Source organism: Lepidochelys olivacea, assembly GCF_965140295.1.
Source record: "Lepidochelys olivacea isolate rLepOli2 genome assembly, chromosome: 1".
NCBI classification, from domain to species: domain Eukaryota; kingdom Metazoa; phylum Chordata; order Testudines; family Cheloniidae; genus Lepidochelys; species Lepidochelys olivacea.
The window spans coordinates 9,670,028-9,694,228 of NC_140411.1; the positions used below are offsets into that span (position 1 = coordinate 9,670,028).

General features: G+C 62.2%; 1 protein-coding gene across 5 annotated transcripts in view; it reads left to right on the plus strand.

The window, feature by feature from the left end:
- Positions 1-22,345, plus strand: part of LOC311514297 (secreted frizzled-related protein 2-like) — a 25,810-nt gene extending 3,465 nt beyond the window's left edge. The window contains exons 1-4 of one of the 5 annotated variants that reach the window (XM_084616778.1): positions 14,921-15,270; positions 17,537-18,049; positions 20,241-20,318; positions 21,503-22,345. In XM_084616778.1, the coding sequence (XP_084472904.1) occupies positions 15,165-15,270; positions 17,537-18,049; positions 20,241-20,318; positions 21,503-21,807 (1,002 nt within the window). In that variant the 5' untranslated portion in view covers positions 14,921-15,164 and the 3' untranslated portion in view covers positions 21,808-22,345. Of the gene's footprint in view, positions 1-14,920; positions 15,426-16,112; positions 16,177-17,536; positions 18,050-20,240; positions 20,319-21,502 lie in introns of those variants that run through there. The other 4 variants (XM_084616782.1, XM_084616781.1, XM_084616780.1 and 1 more) reach the window with 4 other exon arrangements.
- Positions 22,346-24,201: the final 1,856 nt, after the last annotated feature.

Here is a 24,201-nt window from a genome sequence, read left to right on the forward strand (position 1 = left end):
TCCCCCATCCCCCACACGGGCCCAGACCACCCCTCCCCCCGCCCTTCCGACCCCCCCTTCCCGCCACAGAGCCCAGACCCCCCCTCCCCCCGCCCTTCCGACCCCCCCATCCCCCACACGGGCCCAGACCCCCCCTCCCCCGCCCTTCCGACCCCCCCATCCCCCACACGGGCCCAGACCCCGCCCTTCCGACCCCGACACGGGGCCCAGACCCCCCCTCCCCCCGCCCTTCCGACCCCCCCCATCCCCCACACGGGCCCAGACCCCCCCTCCCCCCTCCCTTCCGACCCCCCCATCCCCCACACGGGGCCCAGACCCCCCCTCCCCCGCCCTTCCGACCCCGACACGGGGCCCAGACCCCCCCTCCCTCCGCCCTTCCGACCCCCCCATCCCCCACACGGGCCCAGACCCCTCCCCATCCCCCACACGGGCCCAGACCCCCCCTCCCCCCGCCCTTCCGACCCCCCCTTCCCGCCACAGAGCCCAGACCCCCCCTCCCCCCGCCCTTCCGACCCCCCCCATCCCCCACACGGGCCCAGACCCCCCCTCCCCCCGCCCTTCTGACCCCGAGACGGGGCCCAGACCCCCCCCTCCCCCCGCCCTTCTGACCCCGACACGGGGCCCAGACCCCCCCTCCCCCCGCCCTTCCGACCCCGACACGGGGCCCAGACCCCCCCTCCCCCTGCCCTTCCGACCCCCCCATCCCCCACACGGGCCCAGACCCCCCCTCCCCGCCCTTCCGACCCCGACACGGGGCCCAGACCCCTCCCCATCCCCCACACGGGCCCAGACCCCCCCTCCCCCGCCCTTCCGACCCCGACACGGGGCCCAGACCCCTCCCCATCCCCCACACGGGCCCAGACCCCCCCTCCCCCGCCCTTCCGACCCCGACACGGGGCCCAGACCCCCCCTCCCCCCGCCCTTCCGACCCCCCCTTCCCGCCACAGAGCCCAGACCCCCCCTCCCCCCGCCCTTCCGACCCCGACACGGGGCCCAGACCCCCCCTCCCCCGCCCTTCCGACCCCGACACGGGCCCAGACCCCCCCTCCCCCCGCCCTTCCGACCCCCCCATCCCCACACGGGCCCAGACCCCCTCTCCCCCCGCCCTTCCGACCCCACCCCCCGTCCCCGACCCGGGGCCCAGACCCCCCCTCCCCCTGCCCTTCCGACCCCCCCTTCCCGCCACACGGGCCCAGACCCCCCCTCCCCCCGCCCTTCCGACCCCACCCCCCGTCCCCGACACGGGGCCCAGACCCCTCCCCATCCCCATCCCCGACACGGGGCCCAGACCCCCCCTCCCCCGCCCTTCCGACCCCGACATGGGGCCCAGACCCCCCCTCCCCCCGCCCTTCCGACCCCCCCTTCCCGCCACAGAGCCCAGACCCCCCTCCCCCGCCCTTCCGACCCCCCCATCCACCACACGGGCCCAGACCCCCCCTCCCCCCGCCCTTCCGACCCCGACACGGGCCCAGACCCCCCTCCCCCCGCCCTTCCGACCCCCCCATCCCCACGCGGGCCCAGACCCCCCCTCCCCCGCCCTTCCGACCCCGACACGGGGCCCAGACCCCTCCCCATCCCCCACACGGGCCCAGACCCCCCCTCCCCCCGCCCTTCCGACCCCCCCATCCCCCACACGGGGCCCAGACCCCCCCTCCCCCCGCCCTTCCAACCCCGACACGGGGCCCAGACCCCCCCTCCCCCGCCCTTCCGACCCCCCCTTCCCGCCACAGAGCCCAGACCCCCCCTCCCCCCGCCCTTCCGACCCCCCCCATCCCCCACACGGGCCCAGACCCCCCCTCCCCGCCCTTCCGACCCCGACACGGGGCCCAGACCCCTCCCCATCCCCCACACGGGCCCAGACCCCCCCTCCCCCGCCCTTCCGACCCCGACACGGGGCCCAGACCCCCCCCTCCCCCCGCCCTTCCGACCCCCCATCCCCCACACGGGCCCAGATCCCCCCTCCCCCGCCCTTCTGACCCCGACGCGGGGCCCAGACCCCCCCTCCCCCCGCCCTTCCGACCCCGACACGGCGCCCAGACCCCCCCCTCCCCCCTGCCCTTCCGACCCCGACACGGGGCCAAGACTCCCCCTCCCCCCGCCCTTCCGACCCCCCCATCCACCACACGGGCCCAGAGCCCCCCTCCCCCGCCCTTCCGACCCCGACAGGGGGCCCAGACCCCTCCCCATCCCCCACACGGGCCCAGACCCCCCCTCCCCCGCCCTTCCGACCCCGACACGGGGCCCAGACCCCCCCTCCCCCCGCCCTTCCGACCCCCCCTTCCCGCCACAGAGCCCAGACCCCCCCTCCCCCCGCCCTTCCGACCCCCCCATCCCCCACACGGGCCCAGACCCCCCCTCCCCCCGCCCTTCCGACCCCGACACGGGGCCCAGACCCCCCCTCCCCCGCCCTTCCGACCCCCCCATCCCCCACACGGGCCCAGACCCCCCCTCCCCCCGCCCTTCCGACCCCGACACGGGGCCCAGACCCCCCCTCCCCCGCCCTTCCGACCCCCCCATCCCCCACACGGGCCCAGACCTCCCCTCCCCCCGCCCTTCCGACCCCGACACGGGTCCAGACCCCCCCTCCCCCCGCCCTTCCGACCCCACCCCCCGTCCCCGACACGGGGCCCAGACCCCCCCTCCCCCCGCCCTTCCGACCCCCCCTTCCCGCCACAGAGCCCAGACCCCCCCTCCCCCCGCCCTTCCGACCCCGACACGGGGCCCAGACCCCCCCTCCCCCGCCCTTCCGACCCCCCCATCCCCCACACGGGCCCAGACCCCCTCTCCCCCCGCCCTTCCGACCCCACCCCCCGTCCCCGACACGGGGCCCAGACCCCCCCTCCCCCCGCCCTTCCGACCCCCCCTTCCCGCCACACGGGCCCAGACCCCCCCCTCCCCCCGCCCTTCCGACCCCACCCCCCGTCCCCGACACGGGGCCCAGACCCCTCCCCATCCCCATCCCCGACACGGGGCCCAGACCCCCCCTCCCCCGCCCTTCCGACCCCGACACGGGCCCAGACCCCCCCTCCCCCCGCCCTTCCGACCCCCCTTCCCGCCACAGAGCCCAGACCCCCCTCCCCCCGCCCTTCCGACCCCCCCATCCCCCACACGGGCCCAGACCCCCCCTCCCCCCGCCCTTCCGACCCCGACACGGGGCCCAGACCCCCCCTCCCCCCGCCCTTCCGACCCCCCCTTCCCGCCACAGAGCCCAGACCCCCCCTCCCCCGCCCTTCCGACCCCCCCATCCCCCACGCGGGCCCAGACCCCCCCTCCCCCGCCCTTCCGACCCCGACACGGGGCCCAGACCCCTCCCCATCCCCCACACGGGCCCAGACCCCCCCTCCCCCCGCCCTTCCGACCCCCCCATCCCCCACACGGGGCCCAGACCCCCCCTCCCCCCGCCCTTCCAACCCCGACACGGGGCCCAGACCCCCCCTCCCCCGCCCTTCCGACCCCCCCTTCCCGCCACAGAGCCCAGACCCCCCCTCCCCCCGCCCTTCCGACCCCCCCATCCCCCACACGGGCCCAGACCCCCCCTCCCCCGCCCTTCCGACCCCGACACGGGGCCCAGACCCCTCCCCATCCCCCACACGGGCCCAGACCCCCCCTCCCCCGCCCTTCCGACCCCGACACGGGGCCCAGACCCCCCCTCCCCCCGCCCTTCCGACCCCCCATCCCCCACACGGGCCCAGACCCCCCTCCCCCGCCCTTCTGACCCCGACACGGGGCCCAGACCCCCCCTCCCCCCGCCCTTCCGACCCCGACACGGGGCCAAGACTCCCCCTCCCCCCGCCCTTCCGACCCCCCCATCCACCACACGGGCCCAGACCCCCCCTCCCCCGCCCTTCCGACCCCGACACGGGGCCCAGACCCCCCCTCCCCCCGCCCTTCCGACCCCCCCTTCCCGCCACAGAGCCCAGACCCCCCCTCCCCCCGCCCTTCCGACCCCCCCATCCCCCACACGGGCCCAGACCCCCCCTCCCCCCGCCCTTCCGACCCCGACACGGGGCCCAGACCCCCCCCTCCCCCCGCCCTTCCGACCCCGACACGGGGCCCAGACCCCCCCTCCCCCTGCCCTTCCGACCCCCCCATCCCCCACACGGGCCCAGACCCCCCCTCCCCCGCCCTTCCGACCCCGACACGGGGCCCAGACCCCTCCCCATCCCCCACACGGGCCCAGACCCCCCCTCCCCCGCCCTTCCGACCCCGACACGGGGCCCAGACCCCCCCTCCCCCCGCCCTTCCGACCCCCCCTTCCCGCCACAGAGCCCAGACCCCCCCTCCCCCCGCCCTTCCGACCCCCCCTTCCCGCCACAGAGCCCAGACCCCCCCTCCCCCCGCCCTTCCGACCCCGACACGGGGCCCAGACCCCCCCTCCCCCCGCCCTTCCGACCCCCCCATCCCCCACACGGGCCCAGACCCCCTCTCCCCCCGCCCTTCCGACCCCACCCCCCGTCCCCGACACGGGGCCCAGACCCCCCCTCCCCCCGCCCTTCCGACCCCCCCTTCCCGCCACACGGGCTCAGACCCCCCCTCCCCCCGCCCTTCCGACCCCACCCCCCGTCCCCGACACGGGGCCCAGACCCCTCCCCATCCCCATCCCCGACACGGGGCCCAGACCCCCCCTCCCCCGCCCTTCCGACCCCGACACGGGGCCCAGACCCCCCCTCCCCCCGCCCTTCCGACCCCCCCTTCCCGCCACAGAGCCCAGACCCCCCTCCCCCCGCCCTTCCGACCCCCCCATCCCCCACACGGGCCCAGACCCCCCCTCCCCCCGCCCTTCCGACCCCGACACGGGGCCCAGACCCCCCCTCCCCCCGCCCTTCCGACCCCCCCATCCCCCACGCGGGCCCAGACCCCCCCTCCCCCGCCCTTCCGACCCCGACACGGGGCCCAGACCCCTCCCCATCCCGCACACGGGCCCAGACCCCCCCTCCCCCGCCCTTCCGACCCCGACACGGGGCCCAGACCCCCCCTCCCCCCGCCCTTCCGACCCCCCCTTCCCGCCACAGAGCCCAGACCCCCCCTCCCCCTGCCCTTCCGACCCCCCCATCCCCCACACGGGCCCAGACCCCCCCTCCCCCGCCCTTCCGACCCCGACACGGGGCCCAGACCCCCCCTCCCCCCGCACTTCCGACCCCCCCTTCCCCAACACGGGCCCAGACCCCCCCTCCCCCCGCCCTTCCGACCCCGACACGGGGCCCAGACCCCCCCTCCCCCGCCCTTCCGACCCCGACACGGGGCCCAGACCCCTCCCCATCCCCCACACGGGCCCAGAGCCCCCCTCCCCCGCCCTTCCGACCCCGACAGGGGGCCCAGACCCCTCCCCATCCCCCACACGGGCCCAGACCCCCCCTCCCCCGCCCTTCCGACCCCGACACGGGGCCCAGACCCCCCCTCCCCCCGCCCTTCCGACCCCCCCTTCCCGCCACAGAGCCCAGACCCCCCCTCCCCCCGCCCTTCCGACCCCCCCATCCCCCACACGGGCCCAGACCCCCCCTCCCCCCGCCCTTCCGACCCCGACACGGGGCCCAGACCCCCCCTCCCCCGCCCTTCCGACCCCCCCATCCCCCACACGGGCCCAGACCCCCCCTCCCCCCGCCCTTCCGACCCCGACACGGGGCCCAGACCCCCCCTCCCCCGCCCTTCCGACCCCCCCATCCCCCACACGGGCCCAGACCTCCCCTCCCCCCGCCCTTCCGACCCCGACACGGGTCCAGACCCCCCCTCCCCCCGCCCTTCCGACCCCACCCCCCGTCCCCGACACGGGGCCCAGACCCCCCCTCCCCCCGCCCTTCCGACCCCCCCTTCCCGCCACACGGGCCCAGACCCCCCCTCCCCCCGCCCTTCCGACCCCCCCTTCCCGCCACACGGCCCCAGACCCCCCCTCCTCCCGCCCTTCCGACCCCACCCCCCGTCCCTGACACGGGGCCCAGACCCCTCCCCATCCCCCACACGGGCCCAGACCCCCCCTCCCCCGCCCTTCCGACCCCGACACGGGGCCCAGACCCCCCCTCCCCCCGCCCTTCCGACCCCCCCTTCCCGCCACAGAGCCCAGACCCCCCTCCCCCCGCCCTTCCGACCCCCCCATCCCCCACACGGGCCCAGACCCCCCCTCCCCCCGCCCTTCCGACCCCGACACGGGGCCCAGACCCCCCCTCCCCCCGCCCTTCCGACCCCCCCATCCCCCACACGGGCCCAGACCCCCCCTCCCCCGCCCTTCCGACCCCGACACGGGGCCCAGACCCCCCCTCCCCCCGCCCTTCCGACCCCCCCATCCCCCACACGGGCCCAGACCCCCCCTCCCCTGCCCTTCCGACCCCGACACGGGGCCCAGACCCCTCCCCATCCCCCACACGGGCCCAGACCCCCCCTCTCCCGCCCTTCCGACCCCGACACGGGGCCCAGACCCCCCCTCCCCCCGCCCTTCCGACCCCCCCATCCCCCACACGGGCCCAGACCCCCCCTCCCCCCGCCCTTCCGACCCCCCCATCCCCCACACGCGCCCAGACCCCCCCTCCCCCCGCCCTTCCGACCCCCCCCTGTCCCCGACACGGGGCCCAGACCCCTCCCCATCCCCCACACGGGCCCAGACCCCCCCTCCCCCGCCCTTCTGACCCCGACACGGGGCCCAGACCCCGCCCTTCCGACCCCGACACGGGGCCCAGACCCCCCCTCCCCCCGCCCTTCCGACCCCCCATCCCCCACACAGGGCCCCGGGCTGCCCCCGCCATTGCTCTTCCGACCCCCCCCCGTCCCCGACACGGGCCCAAACCCCCCCCCTTTCCCCGCCCTTCCGACCCCCCCTTCCCGCCACAGGGCCCAGACCCCCCCACACCCCGATAGGGGGCCCAGCCCCCCCCCCGCTGTTCTGACCCCCCCATCCCCGACACGGGGCCCGCACCGCCCATCTCCCCATCGCAGACATGGGGCCAGGACTCCCCATCTCAGCCATGGGGACTGTCGTTGTCCCCGGCTCGGCCATGGGGATCAGATCTCCCCATCCCCCAAGCCTCTCAGACGCAGGGACTGAACCCCCCATCGCAGACATGGGGGCTGGACCCCCCCCCCCATCTCCCGCTGTCTCAGACACAGGGACTGAACCCTGCGTCATGGAGCCGGACCCGCCCTTATCCCGCTTGCTCAGACGTGAGGACTGAACCCCCTGTTTCCTGCCATCTCAGACACAGGGACCAGACCCCCCCCCATCTTTGTCACAGGGACTGGACCCCGGACCCTCCCATATCTTTCCCCGGCTTGGACACGGGATCTGAAACACCCCCCCCCCCCAGCTGTCCCCAGCTCAGACATGGGTCCTGCCGCCCCCCCCAACAACTCCCCCAGCCCTGCCCCTGCTGTCTCCCCGACTGCGGGTCTCTGGCGCAGGCATAGAGCCAGGCTTCCCCTACAGAGCCCCCTCCAGTCTTCTTCCCCCCACCACCCCCTGCGGCTCCTGAAGCAGGCGGCAGGGAAGGCCAGCAGTGGCTGCCTCTCACTTCCACGTGGTCCCTTGGGAGGGTGGGGGTAGATAAGGGTCATGTGACCATTAATCAGCTGTAATTATGGTGGGGCGGGTGCAGGTTGGCACAAACATTACTTCCTTGCTCCGCTCACAGCGATGAATAACGGCTCCCGCAAAGACCCGTGGCCGGAGCCCTCTAGAACCACACCAAACCACCAAAAGGCATGGTGGACTCCGGTTATCCTGCAGCCTCCTTCCTTTTTCTGTGATATTTGCAGGGGGCCGGGGGTGTTAATTATTGCAGTCCTAGAGATGGGCAGGGTCGCAGCCCAAGTTGGCAGAGACCCGTTGCTTTGCTCCGAGGAAACTCCTGTCCTTTGCCAGAGGGTGGATCCCAGCCTGACAAAAAGGCCCGCCAAGGACTCAGCTGCCAAGGCTGCTGGAGCTAGCGGGAAGGGGGGAGTCTGGAGGTCGCTAGGGTGAGCTGCTGCGAGGTCTATAGCCAGGAGCTAGGGAGGAGAGTTCGGGAGGCAGGGGGGCCGTGATCGGTAAGGGAAGCAGCTGAGGGATCTGCACGCTTCCAGTTTCTTTTCCTGGAGATAAAAACTCAGGCACAAGGGAAACAGCACTTTTGGTGCTTCCGTAAAAACACGGAGCCATTCCCTTACCTATGAGCTGTTAGTATAATGGGGCCCAGCTGCTCAGCTGGTGTACGTTGGTGCCGTGCCAATGGATTTGGCCCTCTATAGCCGCTTAGCGGGAGGGAGCCAGACAGAGCCACGTTTTGGATGGTTTTAAAACGTTCCTCTGCTAAAGAGTCAAAATATAAGTCATAAAACAGGATAGAAAATTCACATGTCCCCTAGGTGGGAAATGCGGAGATTTAAGCCCACTCGTGAACATGTGTTGTGACAGAGGGACCGCGGTCCTGTTTTAAGTGCAAATCTCAGTGCAACGGGAACCGTGGAGTCACCGTCAATGCCTCTCTCGTTGGACCGTGTTACCTGTTGCAGACCTGGCGCACAGAACCTGACCTGCGGTGGCCCTAGGATTTATATGCACGCTTCCCTTTTTCTTCGTAACCCGAGCAATGCGATGGTTCGTGTTCACATGACGGTCAGCTACGAGATGGAATGTACGTCCGACTCCACCAGCCTTGTTGGTGGGATGAGCTGAGCTGGGTGAATAATTAAAACAAGTATCCTCGCGCTAGTTCATTCACAAAAGGGTCACCAAGCCCTTTGAGCGAGGTGGGTTATGGGGAATATTCACTGGCGTGGCTGGGGAAGCTCTGTCTCCAGATGAAACGGTTTGCTCTGAAGACGATTTGTAACAGAGCCCCATGGTTTGCGCAGCGCTACCTGTCCAGAGCTTTCAGCTGTGTTGACACTTGGGCAGCGACATGCAGAAAGATGGCCAGACAGGCCACTTGTGCAGTGCGCCGTGGGACACCAGTGGGAGGAGGACAGTTTGCCACACAGTGGACTGCACCTGCACTGATGGATGGTGGTGGCTCTATGCAAGTTTCTCAGCTGATAACGGATCACAGCACTCTTGGGTGTAGGCACAAGGCACACTCCATCCTGTCAGCAAAGGTTAACCCTTTCCCAGTAGGATCAAGTAGGGTCTGGTGACTGGTTACTTCATCAGGACTTGCAGGAAGTGGGTGTGGCTCTCTAGAGAGAGAGAACCAAAGGTGTGGGCTGAGCAATGCAGCAGGAGGAATAGTAAGAGCATGCCAGGTGAGGGAAAAGTTTGAGCTGAGCTATATATTTTGTTATTATTCATTTCCTTGTTAATAAACCAAATCCCAGAACAGGGGAGAGTTTGAACTTTGTTGAGTGGCCTGTGTTATACGAGCAGCTTGGGAAAGTTACTCAACACACCTTATTCATCCAGCTCCAGCATGGACTCATAGACTAAGGCCAGAAGGGGCCAACATGATCATCTAGTCTGACCTGCACATTGCAGGCCACAGAATCTCACCCACCCACTCCTGTAATAGACCCCGAACCTCTGACTGAGTTACTGACGTCTTCAAATCATGGTTTAAAGACTTCAAGTTACAGAGAATCCACCATTTACACTAGTTTAAAACTGCAAGTGACCTGTGCCTCATCCTGCAGAGGAAGCAAGAAAAACCCCAGGGTCTCTGCCGATCTGACATGGGGGGACAATTCCTGACCCCAAATGTGGCAATCAGACCCTGAGCATGTGGGCAAGATCCACCAGCCAGACAGCGGGAAAGAATTCTCTGTGGTAACTCAGAGAACTCCCCATCTAGTGTCCCATCTCCAACTATTGGGGATATTTGCTGCTAGCGGTCGTCGGTGGGCCACATGCCATTGTAGGCAGTCCCATCACACCATTCCCTCCATAAATTTATCAAGCTCAGTCTTAAAGCCAGTTAGGTTCCCCCCCCCAACTGCTCCCTTTGGAAGGCTGTTCCAGAACTTCCCTCCTCTGATGCGTAGAAACCTTCATCTAATTTTAAGCCTAAACTTGTCGATGGCCAGTTTGTATCTGTTTGCTCTTGTGTCTACATTGGCACTTAACTGAAATAACTCCCTTCCCTTCCTGGTATTCATCCCTCTGGTGTATTTACTCCTACAAAAAGAAAAGGAGTACTTGTGGCACCTTAGAGACTAACCAATTTACTTGAGCATAAGCTTTTGTGAGCTAGAGCTCGCTTCATCGGATGCATTCCTACGGTTAGGGATGAAATTGCTAAAATGAAGTGAAGTGCCGTGAGGTGCCAGCCTAGGATTCAGCATCAGAGTGACACTGAGATTCTGTATCACGTGTCCATTCATTGCCGTTCATTTCCAATCTGATAGTAGGCATATTACGAGGCTATCTTTCTGTCTCTTTCACTTCTCCTAACCAAACTCAGTTCCATTTTTCTTCCTGGCTTTTTAGCCTTTTCTGAGAGGATTTGAGGAAGCTGCTTTCCCCTCTTGCTTCATATTTTGAACAGTCGAGTAGAAAATGAGTTTCAGTTTTAATCTCTCTTCCATCACATGAGCTACAGAGCTGGTCCTCTTTGGGCTTCCACGTGGGCTGAGTCTCTTGATTTCTATTTTCAGCTTGTAACAGGCGAAGTCCTGACGGTGCTTTGAGTATTTCACGGTCACAGAATAATCTCCTAGAGTTATGTTACTGTGCTGTGTGGGGATCTGCAGCACTCTAGCTACTTAATGTTCATCTGTCTTTCCCAGGAAGCTGCACCCTGCTCATCGGGAGTTAATCTCCATTTTTGAGCATTATTAGTTTTGCAGTGAGGTTGTTTGGATCAGGATTCTAGTGTCAGATGTATATGGGTGGGCAGGTGCGTACACTGAGAGGGCACACTACCCTCTCCTGGATGGCACTCAACAGACCTCTTTGGGCATGCCCATCCCCTCTACTGGCTGCGGTGAAACGGGAGACTGCAACGAATCCGACAATCTCGGCTCCGAAGGTTGCGAGTTCTGTTCTCCAACGCTACGTGCATGCAGTCAGCTGACCACCTTGTACTGCAGTTACCTCAGTAGTTGTGCATTGTTATGATAATCAGAGGCGGTTCCAGACGGTCAGTTGCTGTCACAGCTGCCCGAGGCTGGGCAGTGGTGGTCAGAAAATGGCATCTTCTCGTGTGTCTACAAGTCACATCCGCAGAGCTGATGTGGCCGCTAGCAAGCTTTGAGTCCTACTAGTCTGGGAGAGCTCTAACAGCTATGGGAGTGGGAACTGGAATCTGGTCTGGCTCAGGCCCTGCCAACGAGATGATCAACTAGGTTCCAGCCAGAGGGTCTTTACTTCCTGGGGATGGAGTAAACGACAGAAGGAGCCACAGGGGTTTTGCTGATGCCAGCAGGAGCAGAACTGGAACCAAAGTATGAGCTGCTTGAGAAAGCTGCGGTGTGATTTCCCCACACAAAGATCCTGCACCTGAGCAGACAAAGGGGTTTATTGTTTGCAGGGGCACCCCCCAGTTTGTGTGTGTGCAAGTTAGGCTCTGTAGCTGGCAGCCTTGTGCTGAGGCCAATGTCTGAAGGGGCCATGGAGACTAAACTCCCTCTGAAAACTAGGCCCAAAGCGTTTCATGCTGGGCTCCCCAAATCAATGGCCGCTTCTGAAAATGTGGCCTCACACTGTGTTGCCTCGGGCAAGTCATCTATCAGTGTCAGAGCCTGGCACCAAATGCAGATCTCCTGACTCGGTGGCTCACCCACAGGGCCATGAATCCTTCTAGAAGGACACACCCTAAAGAGGCAGATGGATTTTTTACCCAGCAATGCAACCCCCCATCCCTTGTTAAACAGACTGCAGAGAGCTATTCCTGGCCCCCTCGTGGCTACCCTGGATGACCTGCTAGTCCCATTCTGTCTCTAATGTCTGTGATTGTCCGAAGCAGTTACCCAAGGGCTCTCCCTGTTTCCCAAGTGGGTCTCAAGGACTGTGATTTGGAGGAGGGAAAGCTCTCCTCCACCTGGAATTTCAGTTTCACGATGCCTAGCGGGGAGGGGAGTGTAATTGATGGCTTGGCTCAAGTTCATGACAAATTCTATAGCTGGATTGTTCAGACCTATTCCTCCAGCAGCCCTTTCTGTCAACTTCCTTTTCTGTCCTGGAGCCACTTACTCTGACCCCTGGGGTGTTCCCAGTCACGGGGGCAGGGGCACAATGTTGCTAAAACTTCCCCTTCTCTCTGGTGGCGGCAGGATTCAGTGCGCTGGTCTGGTCAGCTCAGCACAGCCAGGCTCAATCATCCTGTTAAATTCCCAGTAAATGAAATCTCTGGGCAATTGAACGTCTTTCCCGCAGGGGTGCTGGTCCCCGTCTGTCCCTGAATGACTGTGTAATGGGGAGGCTCAGATCAGGACAGGTTCCCAGCTAGGGGTTGAGTCAGGATTGAGGTGCCGTGGCAGAACTGGGGGTGGGGAGTCAGAGTCTGGAGTAGCAAGGGGGGCCGCAGATGGGCAGGCAGGATAGGAAGAGCTGGGGAGGCTGCAGGTTAGGAGAGAGAGGCCTTTTCGGAGCCCTGTGTGCATTCTGCTGGTCCTAGTGGGCAGAGAGCAGGCGCAGGCAGATCTCCTGGTGCTATGGGGTTCGTGCACTGGAGACATGGTCCCTGCCCTGAAGAGCTTAAACAATCTAACCAGGTGACACACCTGTCAGGGAGATGGGAAAGGAGGCAGCTGCACACAAGCTGAGTGTTACGGCCAGATCTAGCCTGACCCTCTGCACAGCCCAGACCAGACAGTGTCAGCCGGTGACGCCTGCCTTCCACCCAGTAACCTGTAGCTGAATGAGAGCGGCCCTTGAAGAAAGAGCCAGGCAGCCCTGACTAAAGTCCCAAGTGATGGAGAGCTACCCGCATCCCATGGCAATCTGCTCCCGTGGTTAATTACCCTCCCCATTCAAAACACGCTCCTGATTTCCAGTCTGCCTCCGGCTGACTTCAGTGGATCTGATACACCTTTATCAGGCAAAGTAAGGAGCCCTCTGGCATCAGACAGCTCCTTCCCACGGGGGTACTTCCGGAGCAGGATTAAATGACCGCATAGCCTTCCCATCGATAAACCAATTAGATTAATCTCCTTTAGTCTCCCTCCACAGCTGGTTTTCCAAACCTCCGCTGGTCTTATAGTCCTTTGAGCCCAAGCAATTCCATTCCGACGAGTTCCTTTTCTTTTGCCGTTTAAACTACTGTCAGGATTAAATGAGAAGCTGCTGAGGCAGGGGGAGAAGGGGAGTTAGTGGCCGGAAGGAAGAGAATGAGGCTGTTTGTTGCAGGCACAGGGAGAAACAAATGGAGTTTTACTCATTGGAGTCTCTTGGTCGACCTAGCATTGCTGGGCTCTTTTAAGGGCCCTTTCTGCTCACTGGGGACATTACTCTTGTAATGAACTGCCTAGGGTAGGGGTGGGCAAACTACGGCCCGGGGGCCGCATCCAGACCTCCAGACATTTTAATCCGGCCCTTGAGCTCCTGCTGGGGAGCAGGGTCAGGGGCTTACCCTGCTCTGGTGCTCCAGGAAGGGAGCGGGGTCAGGGGCTTGCCCAGCTCCACACGGCTCCTGGAAGCAGCAGCATGTCCCCCCTCCAGCTCCTATGCATAGGGGCAACCAGGGGGCTCCTCATGCTGCCCCTGCCCCAAGTGCCGCCCTGCAGCTCCCATTGGCCGGGAACCGCAGCCAATGGGAGCTACTGGGGCGGTGCCTGCAGACAGGGCAGTGCGCAGAGCTGCCTGGCTGCACCTCCACGTAGGAGCCGGAGGGGGGACATGCCACTGCTTCTGGGAGCTGCTTGAGGTAAGTGCCACCTGGAGCCTCCCCCTCAGCCCCAACCCCCTACCCCAGCCCTGATCCCCCTCCTGTCCTCTGAACCCCTCGGTCCCAGCCCGGAGCACCCTCCTGCACCCCAAGCCCACCCCGGAGCCCTCATCCCAACCCCCAATTTCATGAGCATTCATGGTCCACCATACAATTTCCATACCCAGATGTGGCCCTCAGGCCAAAAAGTTTGCCCACCCCTGGCCTAGGGTGTATGCATCAACACTGCCCTCTATCGAATAGCATCGGAACTGCTCGACTTGTATACTGCATGTATACCACAAGCAAGTGACGGAGATTCTCCTTTAGATCAAGTGGGAGGGGACCAGGCTGTTGGAGCAGTAGGATCCGAGTTTCAGATAGTTCCAGCCCAGTGACAACAGTAAAGTTCCTGGAGTTGTTACTCCAGAGGATCTCTGTAAAGTTTATCACTGTAGTTGTAGAACTGTAGAGTGTCTACTCTATTGCTTCTAGAAATCAGTGAAATATTAGAAATGACTGAATTCTGTTGCCTAATTCCGAGCCCATAAATGAATCACATTCCAGCAAATCTGCAAAAAAGATCCCCATTGGCTGACATTCTGAGCACCTCCCCACTGTGTATAGATTTACCTGCTCAACGTCCCTGTGAGGAAGAGGAGTAGCCCCATTTGGCAGATGGGGAAACCGAGGCACGGCGCAACAAAGTGACTAGCTCAAGGTCACCCAGGGAGACCTCTGGCAGAGCCAGGAACAGAGCCCAGACTTCCTCCCAATCCAGTGACTTCATGACAAGCCCATCCTCTCTTCCTTGCCTGTGTCCCTTAATGGGCCAAATTCATCCCCTGGTGGAGAGCCACTGACCTCAGTGGTGTGACCCCTTCCCAGGGGTGATTCCGACTCCCTTTTTATTTTTAAAGTGCTTGGAGATCACTGCAGTAGAAATGCAAAATATATTATCATAGATACCTCGGCAGCCTCGGGGGTCACCACCAACAGTTGGTTTTGAACTTCCTTGTGGCTACTTGCTTACAAACCAGTCTATAAAAATCCACACACACCCCCGACAAACAATTCATCTTGATCCATTTCTTTGCTGCTGTTGGGTGTTTGGTTGTTTTCTGGCCTCTCTTTGCAGCTCTGGATGGCAGTAACCTCCCCCCCCCTCGCTGGTGCTTGAGAAGATAAGGGTTTGGTTTTCACATCGGGACCAACGAACGTCTCATCTCAGTGGCTCTTCGCCAGGGCGGCTGGAGCGACGAGGCAAGTGGGTGGCTTGGAGAAAGCAGCGCCCGAAGCTCTGATTTTATTGTGCTAGAGAAAAGAGGTATAATTACATGGCAGGATTTTACAGCCCCTTCCTAGGCCTTGGATTTCCTGCAGTTAAATACATGCACTTGTGTGGTCATGACCAAACACATCCCTGTGGTCTACGCTCCTGTTCCCGAAACCTATAATTTTCCGAGGATAAACATCCTGGTTTCAGGCTCACAAAGCCAGCCGGAGCTCCCAGGTAAGGGTTTGTGGTTCTTATAAGAGGGTCAGAATTCCTGCAGGAGGCACTTAGAACTTACAGCCCTGCAAGTCCAGGAGGGGAAGGATCTAAAGCAAGAGGCTAACGGTGCCGATCCGCTTCCAGATTGTCTTGCCTGGATCCCAGCAGAGAAGGTACCGTGAGGGCTGGAAACGGCTTTGCCTTGGGTTAGTTTCTTTTTCCTGCATGCGTGAAACCTCCAGAAGGGAACAGGGCCAAGGGGTCCAGGCCGGGAGGTTGATGCTGGGGAGGAGGGGAGAGGGGAGATCAAGAAGCCAGACGAGGTGCATTGCTCTCCACAGGGAAACAATCCCCCTGGGGAATCAACTGTGGAAGCTGAGAATAGAATAGGGCTAGGAGAAGCGAAAAGCTGGGAGGCGGGATTTTTGTCCTGCTCAGAACAATAGTAAGTGGCCCTTGGATTTTTGTCCTGCTCAGAACAATAGTAAGTGGCCCTTCTCCAGCCACTTTACCCGAGGATCCCAGCGCTCTTTACAAACATCCCAGCGCTCTTTACAAACATGAGCTAGTTAATGCTCGCAGCTCCCCAGAGAGGTAGGGTGACCAGATGTCCCGATTTTATAGGGACAGTCCCGATTTTTGGTTCTTTTTCTTATATAGGCACCTATTACCCCCCCCCCCGTCCCAATTTTTTCACACTTCCTGTCTGGTGGAGGGAGGTACAGGGAGGGAGGTGTGTGGGGGGGTTGTTTCTCCCTGTGCCAGTATAATTTCTCCCTTGTTATAGAGGGGGAAACCGAGGCACAGGGAGGGGCAGGGCCATGCCCACGGTCTCACAGGGAGTCGGTGGCAGAGCTAGGATCAGACCCTGGGAGTCCACGTCGTCGTTGATGCTCTCCCTCTTTCACGCCTGCATCGTTCCTGGTTGAAAGGAGCTGAACAAAGAGAGGGGCCGTTCTGTGGGCGGGCGGGAGGGAGGGCGGTGAATGGGGCGGTGAGGAGCAGGGAGAGGGAGCGAGGTCCTTGTCAGAGCATGTTGCTGCACAGCCCAGGGAGCCCAGGTTGGCTGGGGAACCGGTTCCCTTCGGCCTCGCCTAGGAGGCAAGCGCCTCTGTCCCAGCCCTGGTGCAGCTGGGGCTCACTTGCGCCCCGGGGAGCACCAGAGCGGCTGCCCTTGGCTGAGGACGTGTGTTCCTTTTCCTAGCACAGACAAGGCCTCTGTGAGGGGAGATTTGCTTCACAAGCGGCAGCGAGAACCACCAACGTGTGGCAACCAGTCAGTCTGGTGGGTCAGGAGATGACCCTCGGAGTCAGGGCTCAAGCAGGGTGTGGAGGGGGGCTAGGAGGAGCTGTGATACTGGCAGCATGGGATGGGCAGTAAAACTGAGCTCCTGGCGACCACTGATGGTGGTTAAAAGTCCCAGAACATTTTTTGCAAGACTCAGGGCTGTTAAGCCCAGGGGTCCTGACCCGATTGCAATTTGGGTGATTGAATTTAGTCTCTGGGTGCTCCTGGCAGGTTCATGTGGATACAGGGCTACTCTTCCCTTCCTTTCCTGAACGTCTGTGTAGTGCCAGTCTCTGCTGATAAACGACTGGCGTGTTCCACCCCAGAGGTGACTGCATTTCAGTGGGGAGCAAAGTTAAAAGTGTTGATGAAACAAACTGCTTTCCCACTGACCTGCCCCGCCAGCACCTCCACGCTAGTGCAGGAGGCCGTGGGAGCTTCCATAATGCCATGAGTTACCGGAGGTGGCGTATGATTGACATACTCCCCACCCATGACAGCAGCAGGGGTGAAATCCTGGCTTCACTGAAGTCAACAGCAAAACCCCCGTAGACTTCAGTGGGGCCAGGATTTCACCCTTAGTATCTAGGACAAGCTTCCCCTAGGTTTGTCCTGCCTATTATTGTTACTATTTGTATTGCAGTCATGCCTGGAATCCCAGCCCCAGGCCAGGACCCCCCTGCGCTAGGCGCTGTACGTACCTCACCTCTGACCTCTGGGGAGGAAGGGGGCGGAGTCACTATTCTAGCCTTGCCTGCTCTGCTGTGACTGCCAGCAGTGGGGGGGCTGGAGGGAGCTGGTTGTGGGGATGGGCACCAGGCTGGACTGAGGCCTCCCGACCCATTTCGCACGACGGTTGTCACTTTGGGCCACTTGTGACCCAAGCTGGGGCTGGGGCTCTAGGAAGGACGGTCCCATCTCACTTCCCTCCCAGATTTAGCAGCTCCAGCGAACTGCAATTGTCCTCAGTGACGAGGCCTCCTCTTGCTCCTGCAGAGTCCCCGTCCCGGCTCCCGATGGATGTCCTGCTGCTCCTCGTCCTCTTGGCGTGGGCGTGGCGCTCCCCTTCCCTGGCTGCTCCTTTCACCTACCAGCTGGCCCGGCTCAGCTCCCAGCGGAGCAGCTGCAAGCCCATCCCCAGCAGCATGACCCTCTGCCACGGGGTCGGGTACAACGAGATGCGGCTGCCCAACCTGCTGGGCCACGAGAGCATGAAGGAAGCTCTGCAGCAAGCCGCCTCCTGGGTACCGCTGCTCACCAAGCAGTGCCATGGGGACACCAAGAAATTCCTGTGCTCCCTCTTCGCCCCCGTGTGCATCAGCGACCTGGAGGATCCCATCTACCCTTGCAGGTCCCTCTGCGAGGCGGTGAGAGACGGCTGCACCCCTGTCATGGCTGCCTTTGGCTTCCCCTGGCCAGCGATGTTCAACTGCAGCAGGTTCCCTCGGGGGAACGAACTGTGCATCCCGCCGGCCGGCCCAGACGACAGACTCCAGCTCGCGAAGGAAGGTGAGGCCAAGCAGCCAGGTGGCACTTGGTGTTGAGCCCGGAGATCCTGGCAAAGGAACCAGAGGTTCAACATCAGGTCATCATAATCAAGCTCTGGCTCCGGTTCAGGGTCGCTGGATGCCTGTTCTTGTTTAACTGTGCAGCCTGCAGCTGTTTGCATGCTTGTGTATCGTGTAACTTCCCCTCCACGGCCCCCCCAAAAGTTCAAGTATTTGATTAAGTCAATCTCCAAACGCCAGGGGCCAGACAGAGTGCAGTGGCCTGGCAATATACAGCGTCTGTAAGACATGCCCTGGTCTCTGAGTCTAGATATTTATATAGTTCTCGTCGCCAGAGTAGATTATAGATTTTAAGGTTTCCCGGGATCCAGTCTCAGCCCCTGCCTAACGCAGGCTGTGGACTTTCCTCCAGTGGTTCCTCTGTAGAACCAAATACCTTGCAGCTGAATGAGAGCTTAACTTGTAGGCTCAATGTGACAGCTCCAAGAATGGACCCCGTCCCTTGGAAAGCGGTTCCAAGGGTTAATGACCCTCACGGTTAAAAATCTGCGTCTACTTTCCAGTTGGACCGTTACTGTCTTCAGCGTCCAGCCATTGGCTCTGTTGTAGCTTTCCTAGATTAAAGAGTCCTCTCGCACGGGCAGTCTTCTCCGCATGTAGGTACTTACAGACCACGATCAACTCACCCGTCTACCTTCTCATTCCTCTTCCCCTCACATTTCCCTGTTCGGGGCTGGCGACTCTTATAGCCTTCCTCCAAAACTACAGGTCATCTGGCCACACCTGACCCTCTGGTTTGAAATCGGAGTTTTCCTTCTCCTAAGTGAGCGGCCTGCTGAGGATGAAAAGGCCACCTGGCCTGGCAAGCCTTATTTGAAATCCCCCAGACCTTGCTGAGAGATGTCACCAATGGATCTGCGACTGATACTCACAGCTGTCGCGCATATCAAGCCTCTCACTGAGAAGCTGAACAGTCTACGCTGGGAGGGGTGTTTTTCAGAGCATGACTCGTTCATAGAATCATAGAATCATAGAATATCAGGGTTGGAAGGGACCCCAGAAGGTCATCTAGTCCCACCCCCTGCTCGAAGCAGGACCAATTCGTTCTCGTAGCTTTCCTCCCAGCTCTGAACTCCAGTGTTTCCAGGCTTAATTCAGTGACGGGTGACCAAGAAAAGGAAACGCTTGGTTTATTGATGCCAGTTTTTGTTTCTCTGGGATGCATGAAGGAGGCCTGAAAGGTGGCTTTTAAAAACGATTGACTTCTCTCTTTGTGTTTTACCTTAAAATATCAGGAACGTCAATTGTGGTTTTGCTGGAAAACTTACCGAAGGGCTCAGGAATGTGGCTCGTGAGCTTTCTCAAGCTGTGTCTGAGAGCCCCGAGCTGCTGGATCCTTAACAGACAGAGGTTTCCTGCAAGTGTTTTCAGGCAGGTGAGACAGTTAAGTAGGGTGACCAGATGTCCCGTTTTTAAAGGGACAATCCCGTTTTTTGGGACTTTTTCTTATATAGGCGCCTATTACCCCCCACCCCTTGTTCCGTTTTTTTCACAGCTGCTGTCTGGTCACCCTACAATTAGGTGTTAGCAGAAGCGGGTTTACAATGGCATCAGTGCCCGGACTGTGGCCACGCCCACTTCTCCGCCTGTGCTCCGCCCTGAGGCCCCGCCCATGCTCAGCCTCTTCTTCCTGAGGCTCCGCCCCCGTCTCTCCTCTCCGCCCCTTCCCTGCCTCCCCCCCCCGCCCCTCGCGCGCTCCTCTCTTCCCCCTCCGCCCCAACCCCTGCCTGCTCCGCTCTGCCCCCTCTTCCCCGTGCGAGCAGCGGGCGGGGCCTCAGGGGAAGAGGCCGAGCAGGGGCGGGGCCTTGGGGCAGAGCATGGGGCGTGGCCACGGTCCGGGCTGACAGGGCCCCCGAAAGGTCGATCCAGCCCTGGTGGTTCGCAAAAACCAAAATTAAAAAAAAAAAGCTTTACAAAATCTGAGTTAAAATCCCTTCGCAACTCAGTCAGTCAGGTTGAATTGCACAGAGACCAGCTCTCCAGTCATCCACAGAGTCTTCCAGGAGAGGCAGATGCGTGATTTCTGCTCTCTGTAAAACCAAAGAAACGTTCTTCAGCCCTGAGCGGGGTTGTGCCATCACAGAGGGTTCCTTGCTCGCAGTTCTCAATGCAGCTGTTTCTTTCCCTGCCAGACGCAGTGTGTGCAGCCTGTATCAGCCGAGGGCACAGCGAAAAGGAGTTCCTGGAAAACTTCTGCAGCCAAGATTTTGGTGAGTCGAAAGCGTCAGGGCTCCCCAGCAGCTGTCAGCTGGAAAATCAGACTCGTCAGCCGAGAGGAGAGGGGACTGCTGGGGGCGCGGGGCAAAAAATGACTTGTCACCTCCTGGAACAGACCAGTGTCTGCCTCGAGCAGCAGCTGGTCCCCAGCCTTAACCAGGGCCAGATGGGTCATCGTCATCCCCCCCGTGCACCTGATTCTGCGTTTCTACCAGAGGTGGGGAAAAGCTCCTTCCTGGTCCCTGCCCGTGGTCACGTTACGCCCAGAGGCACGCGGGAGGGTCGCTGTAAACGAGTGGCCTCCTCCTGGGCACCGCCCCATGGCCTCAGGGCAGCTCTGCAAGTGGCCCCTCGCCTCAGTTTCCCTCTTGGATCCCAGTAACTTCAGTACAAGCCTGCCCGATGGTCCATCATGGGTTATTAGCAAAAGGCAGTGCCTAAGTCCACAGCCAGCATCATCAATGTCACCCCCCGGGCAGGTGGGCTTTAAAACCCAGCTTCCTTCTCCATCCTGCTGTCTTCCACTGGACTCTTTAACAGTGCTCCTCTGCTGGGACAGCCACCCCAGCCCTTCCTTCTGGAGCACAGCCCCGCTCTTCCCAGCGGGAACCCCCACAGCTTCTCTGCTGGGAGCCTCCCAGGGTTCCTCTGGCACCCAGCTGCCCAGCAAGGAGACCCCAGCGGGTAATCCCCTCTGCCGCTCCCCTGTCTCCAGCCTTCTCTGGTCCTTGGTTCCAGCTCTCTGGCTTAGAGCCAGCGGGCATCTCCCTCTGCTGCTGTCCTTCCTCCACCCTCTCCCAGGACCCACCTTCTGTCTCTAGCAGCTCTCGATGAGGCCTCGTATAGCCCCCAGGTGCCACCCTGCCCTCTTCATTAGTCCAGCTGGGCACATCTGGACTGGAACAGGACAGCTGAGCCCTGCTTCATTAAATGGACCAGCAACAGTTGCCCTTACAGTTATATCCTAAGCTCATGTCACTGCAGAGTCAGACACTCCTCTCAGTAACGTCTAATCCTTCAGAAATTCTCACTGCGCTGGCTGCCGCTGTACTTTCCTGCAGCAGCAGGTTCCACAGATGAGTTTTTGTCATTCCTTTGAGCAGCTTCCATTTGGCAGAGTACCCCCTTTGTTTCCCTGCGTTTTGTTCAATGCCCACTGACTCCCTCTCTCCCGCAGCCTTGAAAATGAGCATCAAAGCGCTGTCCAGCGCGGACGGAGACTTGAAAGTGACCCCGGAGCTCAAGAGCCGGACCCTCTACAAGCAGGGAGGCTGGTCGGAAGAAGAGCTGAAGAAGCCGGTCCTGTGGCTGACGCACGGCGAGACCTGCGCCTGCGAAGAACTCCGTGGCCAGGGCACTGTGGTCCTGGCCATGGGCCACAAGGTGGCTGGCCGCTTGGTCATCTCCTGGGTAAGGAGGTGGCAGCGAGGGGAGAGGGAGCTGAAGAAATTCACCCGGGCTGTGAGGAAGATCCAGTGCTAAAGGGGAGGGGCACGCTTTGCGCTGAGAACGTAGCCCTCCCGCGCGTGCTGTGACTTCTTCCCACTTCCCACTCCAGCCGGAAAACGTGTTAGATTTAGCTAGGCTCTTACCGTGAAAACAGGCCCCGCCCCCTGCACCCCCAGTCACTGACAGACCCATACGGCGTTCAGAGGGGATCCAGAAACTCAACCAGGAAGCAGCTGAGTCAAGCGTCCTCTGGAGGGTGTTTGCAGACTAAGGAGACCAGAGGCACAGACAAGCCAGCCCCCCTACCTCAAGCCCATGTGGTTAGCTGTAGGTCAGGGGTGGCCAGCCTGAGCCTGAGAAGGAGCCAGAATTTACCAATGTACATTGCCAAAGAGCCTCAGTAATATGTCAGCAGCCCCCCGTCAGCTTCCCCACCTGCTCCCAGCACCTCCCACCCACCGGCAGCCCCGCTGATCAGTGCCTCCCCCTCCCTCCCTGCACCTCCCGATCAGCTGTTTTGTGGCGTGCAGGAGGCTCTGGGAGGGAGGTGGAGGAGCGAGGGCACAGCAGGCTCAGGGGAGGGGGCGGGAAGGGGTGGAGTGGGGGCAGGGCCTGGGGCAGAGCCCGGGGGTAAGCAGTGACCTCCCCCCCCCCGGCCCATTGGAGCATCGGTGCCTAGACAAGGAGCCGCATATTCACTTCTGGAGCCCCAGGTTGGCCACCGCTGGTATAGGGAGAACATGCTGGTGGCCAGGAAAGAGGTGAGATCCCAATAAACTACCACCTCACTTCATCCCTGGGTCAGAGAAGGGAGAGCTCAGGGAGGGAAATAGGAGAAAGGGGGGCGGGGGAATGAAAACAGCAGCAGTCACGTGGGGGAGTGGGTGCCTCAAACGAGCTCCCAGGAGACTCTGCAAACGCTCCGCCTCCATCTCCTGACCGGACTCTCGCCCCTCCTGCAAATCTGAGGCCAGGTTTTTGTACCTCCAAGCGTTCCAACGTGTGTAGATAACCTCGGTGCCAACTGGCCAGTGGCACGTCCAGTTAGTTACCGGCACGCACTGTGGCTGGGCGTGCCACGCTAGTAACTGCTGGTTCAAGTACCAGCATGCCTTGATGGCAAATCTGTTGCCACTTTGGGCCCAGCTTCGGAACTCGCTTTAATAAAAATATTCTGCTCGTTAATCAGCCTGCTTGTTGATCTTTGGCAACGTGAGCCCAACGAAGGACTCTCCAGTGAACTGTTGAGCAAACAGTGTAAGTGGAAAAGACTCGAATCACCACCTAGCCCAAGGGTGGGCAAACTACGGCCCGCGGGACAGAGCCATTTTAAGGCAGCCCACGAGCTCCCGCTGCAGAGCAGGGTCGGGGGCTGCACCACGCGGCTCGGCCCCGCTCCGGCCAGGGCGCTGGGTTGGGGGCCAGACCACACAGCTCAGCCCTGCTCCAGCCAGAGCATGGCCCTGCTCTGGCTCCTGCGTGCTCCAATGGAAGCTGCAGGGGCGGTGCCTGCGGATGGGGCAGCGTGCAGAGCCTCGTGGCTGTGCTTCCGCGGAGAAGCCGGAGAAGGGACATGCTACTGCTTCCGGGAGCCGCTTGAGGTAAGCGCCACTCGGAGCCTGCACCCCTGAGCCTCTCCCCACTCCCCTGCCCCAGCCCTGATCCCCCTCCTGCTCTCCAAACTCCTTGATCTCAGCCCGGAGCACCCTCCTGCACCCCAAACCTCTCATCCCCAGCCTCACCCCAGAGCCCGCAGCCGGAACCTGCACCCCTTCCCGCACCCCTGCCCCAGCCCTGATCCCCGTCCTGCCCTCCAAACCGCTCGGTCCCAGCCCAGAGCACCCTCCTACACCCCAAACCCCTCATCCCCAGCCCCATCCCAGAGCCCCGCACCCTCAACCAGAGCCCTCATCCCCTCCCGCACCCCCAACCCCAATTTTGTGAGCATTCATGGCCAGCCAGACAATTTCTGTTCCCCAATGTGGCCCTCGAGCCAAAAAGTTTGCCCACCCTGGCCTAGTCCATCTCTTCCAGCGCAGGCCTGCCCCCTCCTGGGAGGTATTCTCCGCTGCTCTGGCAAGCGCAGCCAGTTTGAAATAAGTTAGGTGTCTTAATTTTCTCACAAATCATTCCCCTAGTCTGCAGCCTAACAAACCTCGCTAGCAGGAAACACGTATGGAATCTCACACCCGTTCTCAGATACAACAAGAGACACGGTTTTGCAAAACACACCGAGCCAGGCAATTTCTGGTGTCTCCGGTTTTCCAGCTGTCAGGTCGGGGTAATAACAGGAGAGTGATGGAACGAGTTACAAGTCTTGTTACAGGTCGAGTGGGACTGCAGCTTTACAGTCAGGCTCAATGTAAAGAAGCCTGTTGTAACCAGTGGCTGAAACAATTAAGCAGGCCTATATCTCTGGCCAAAACA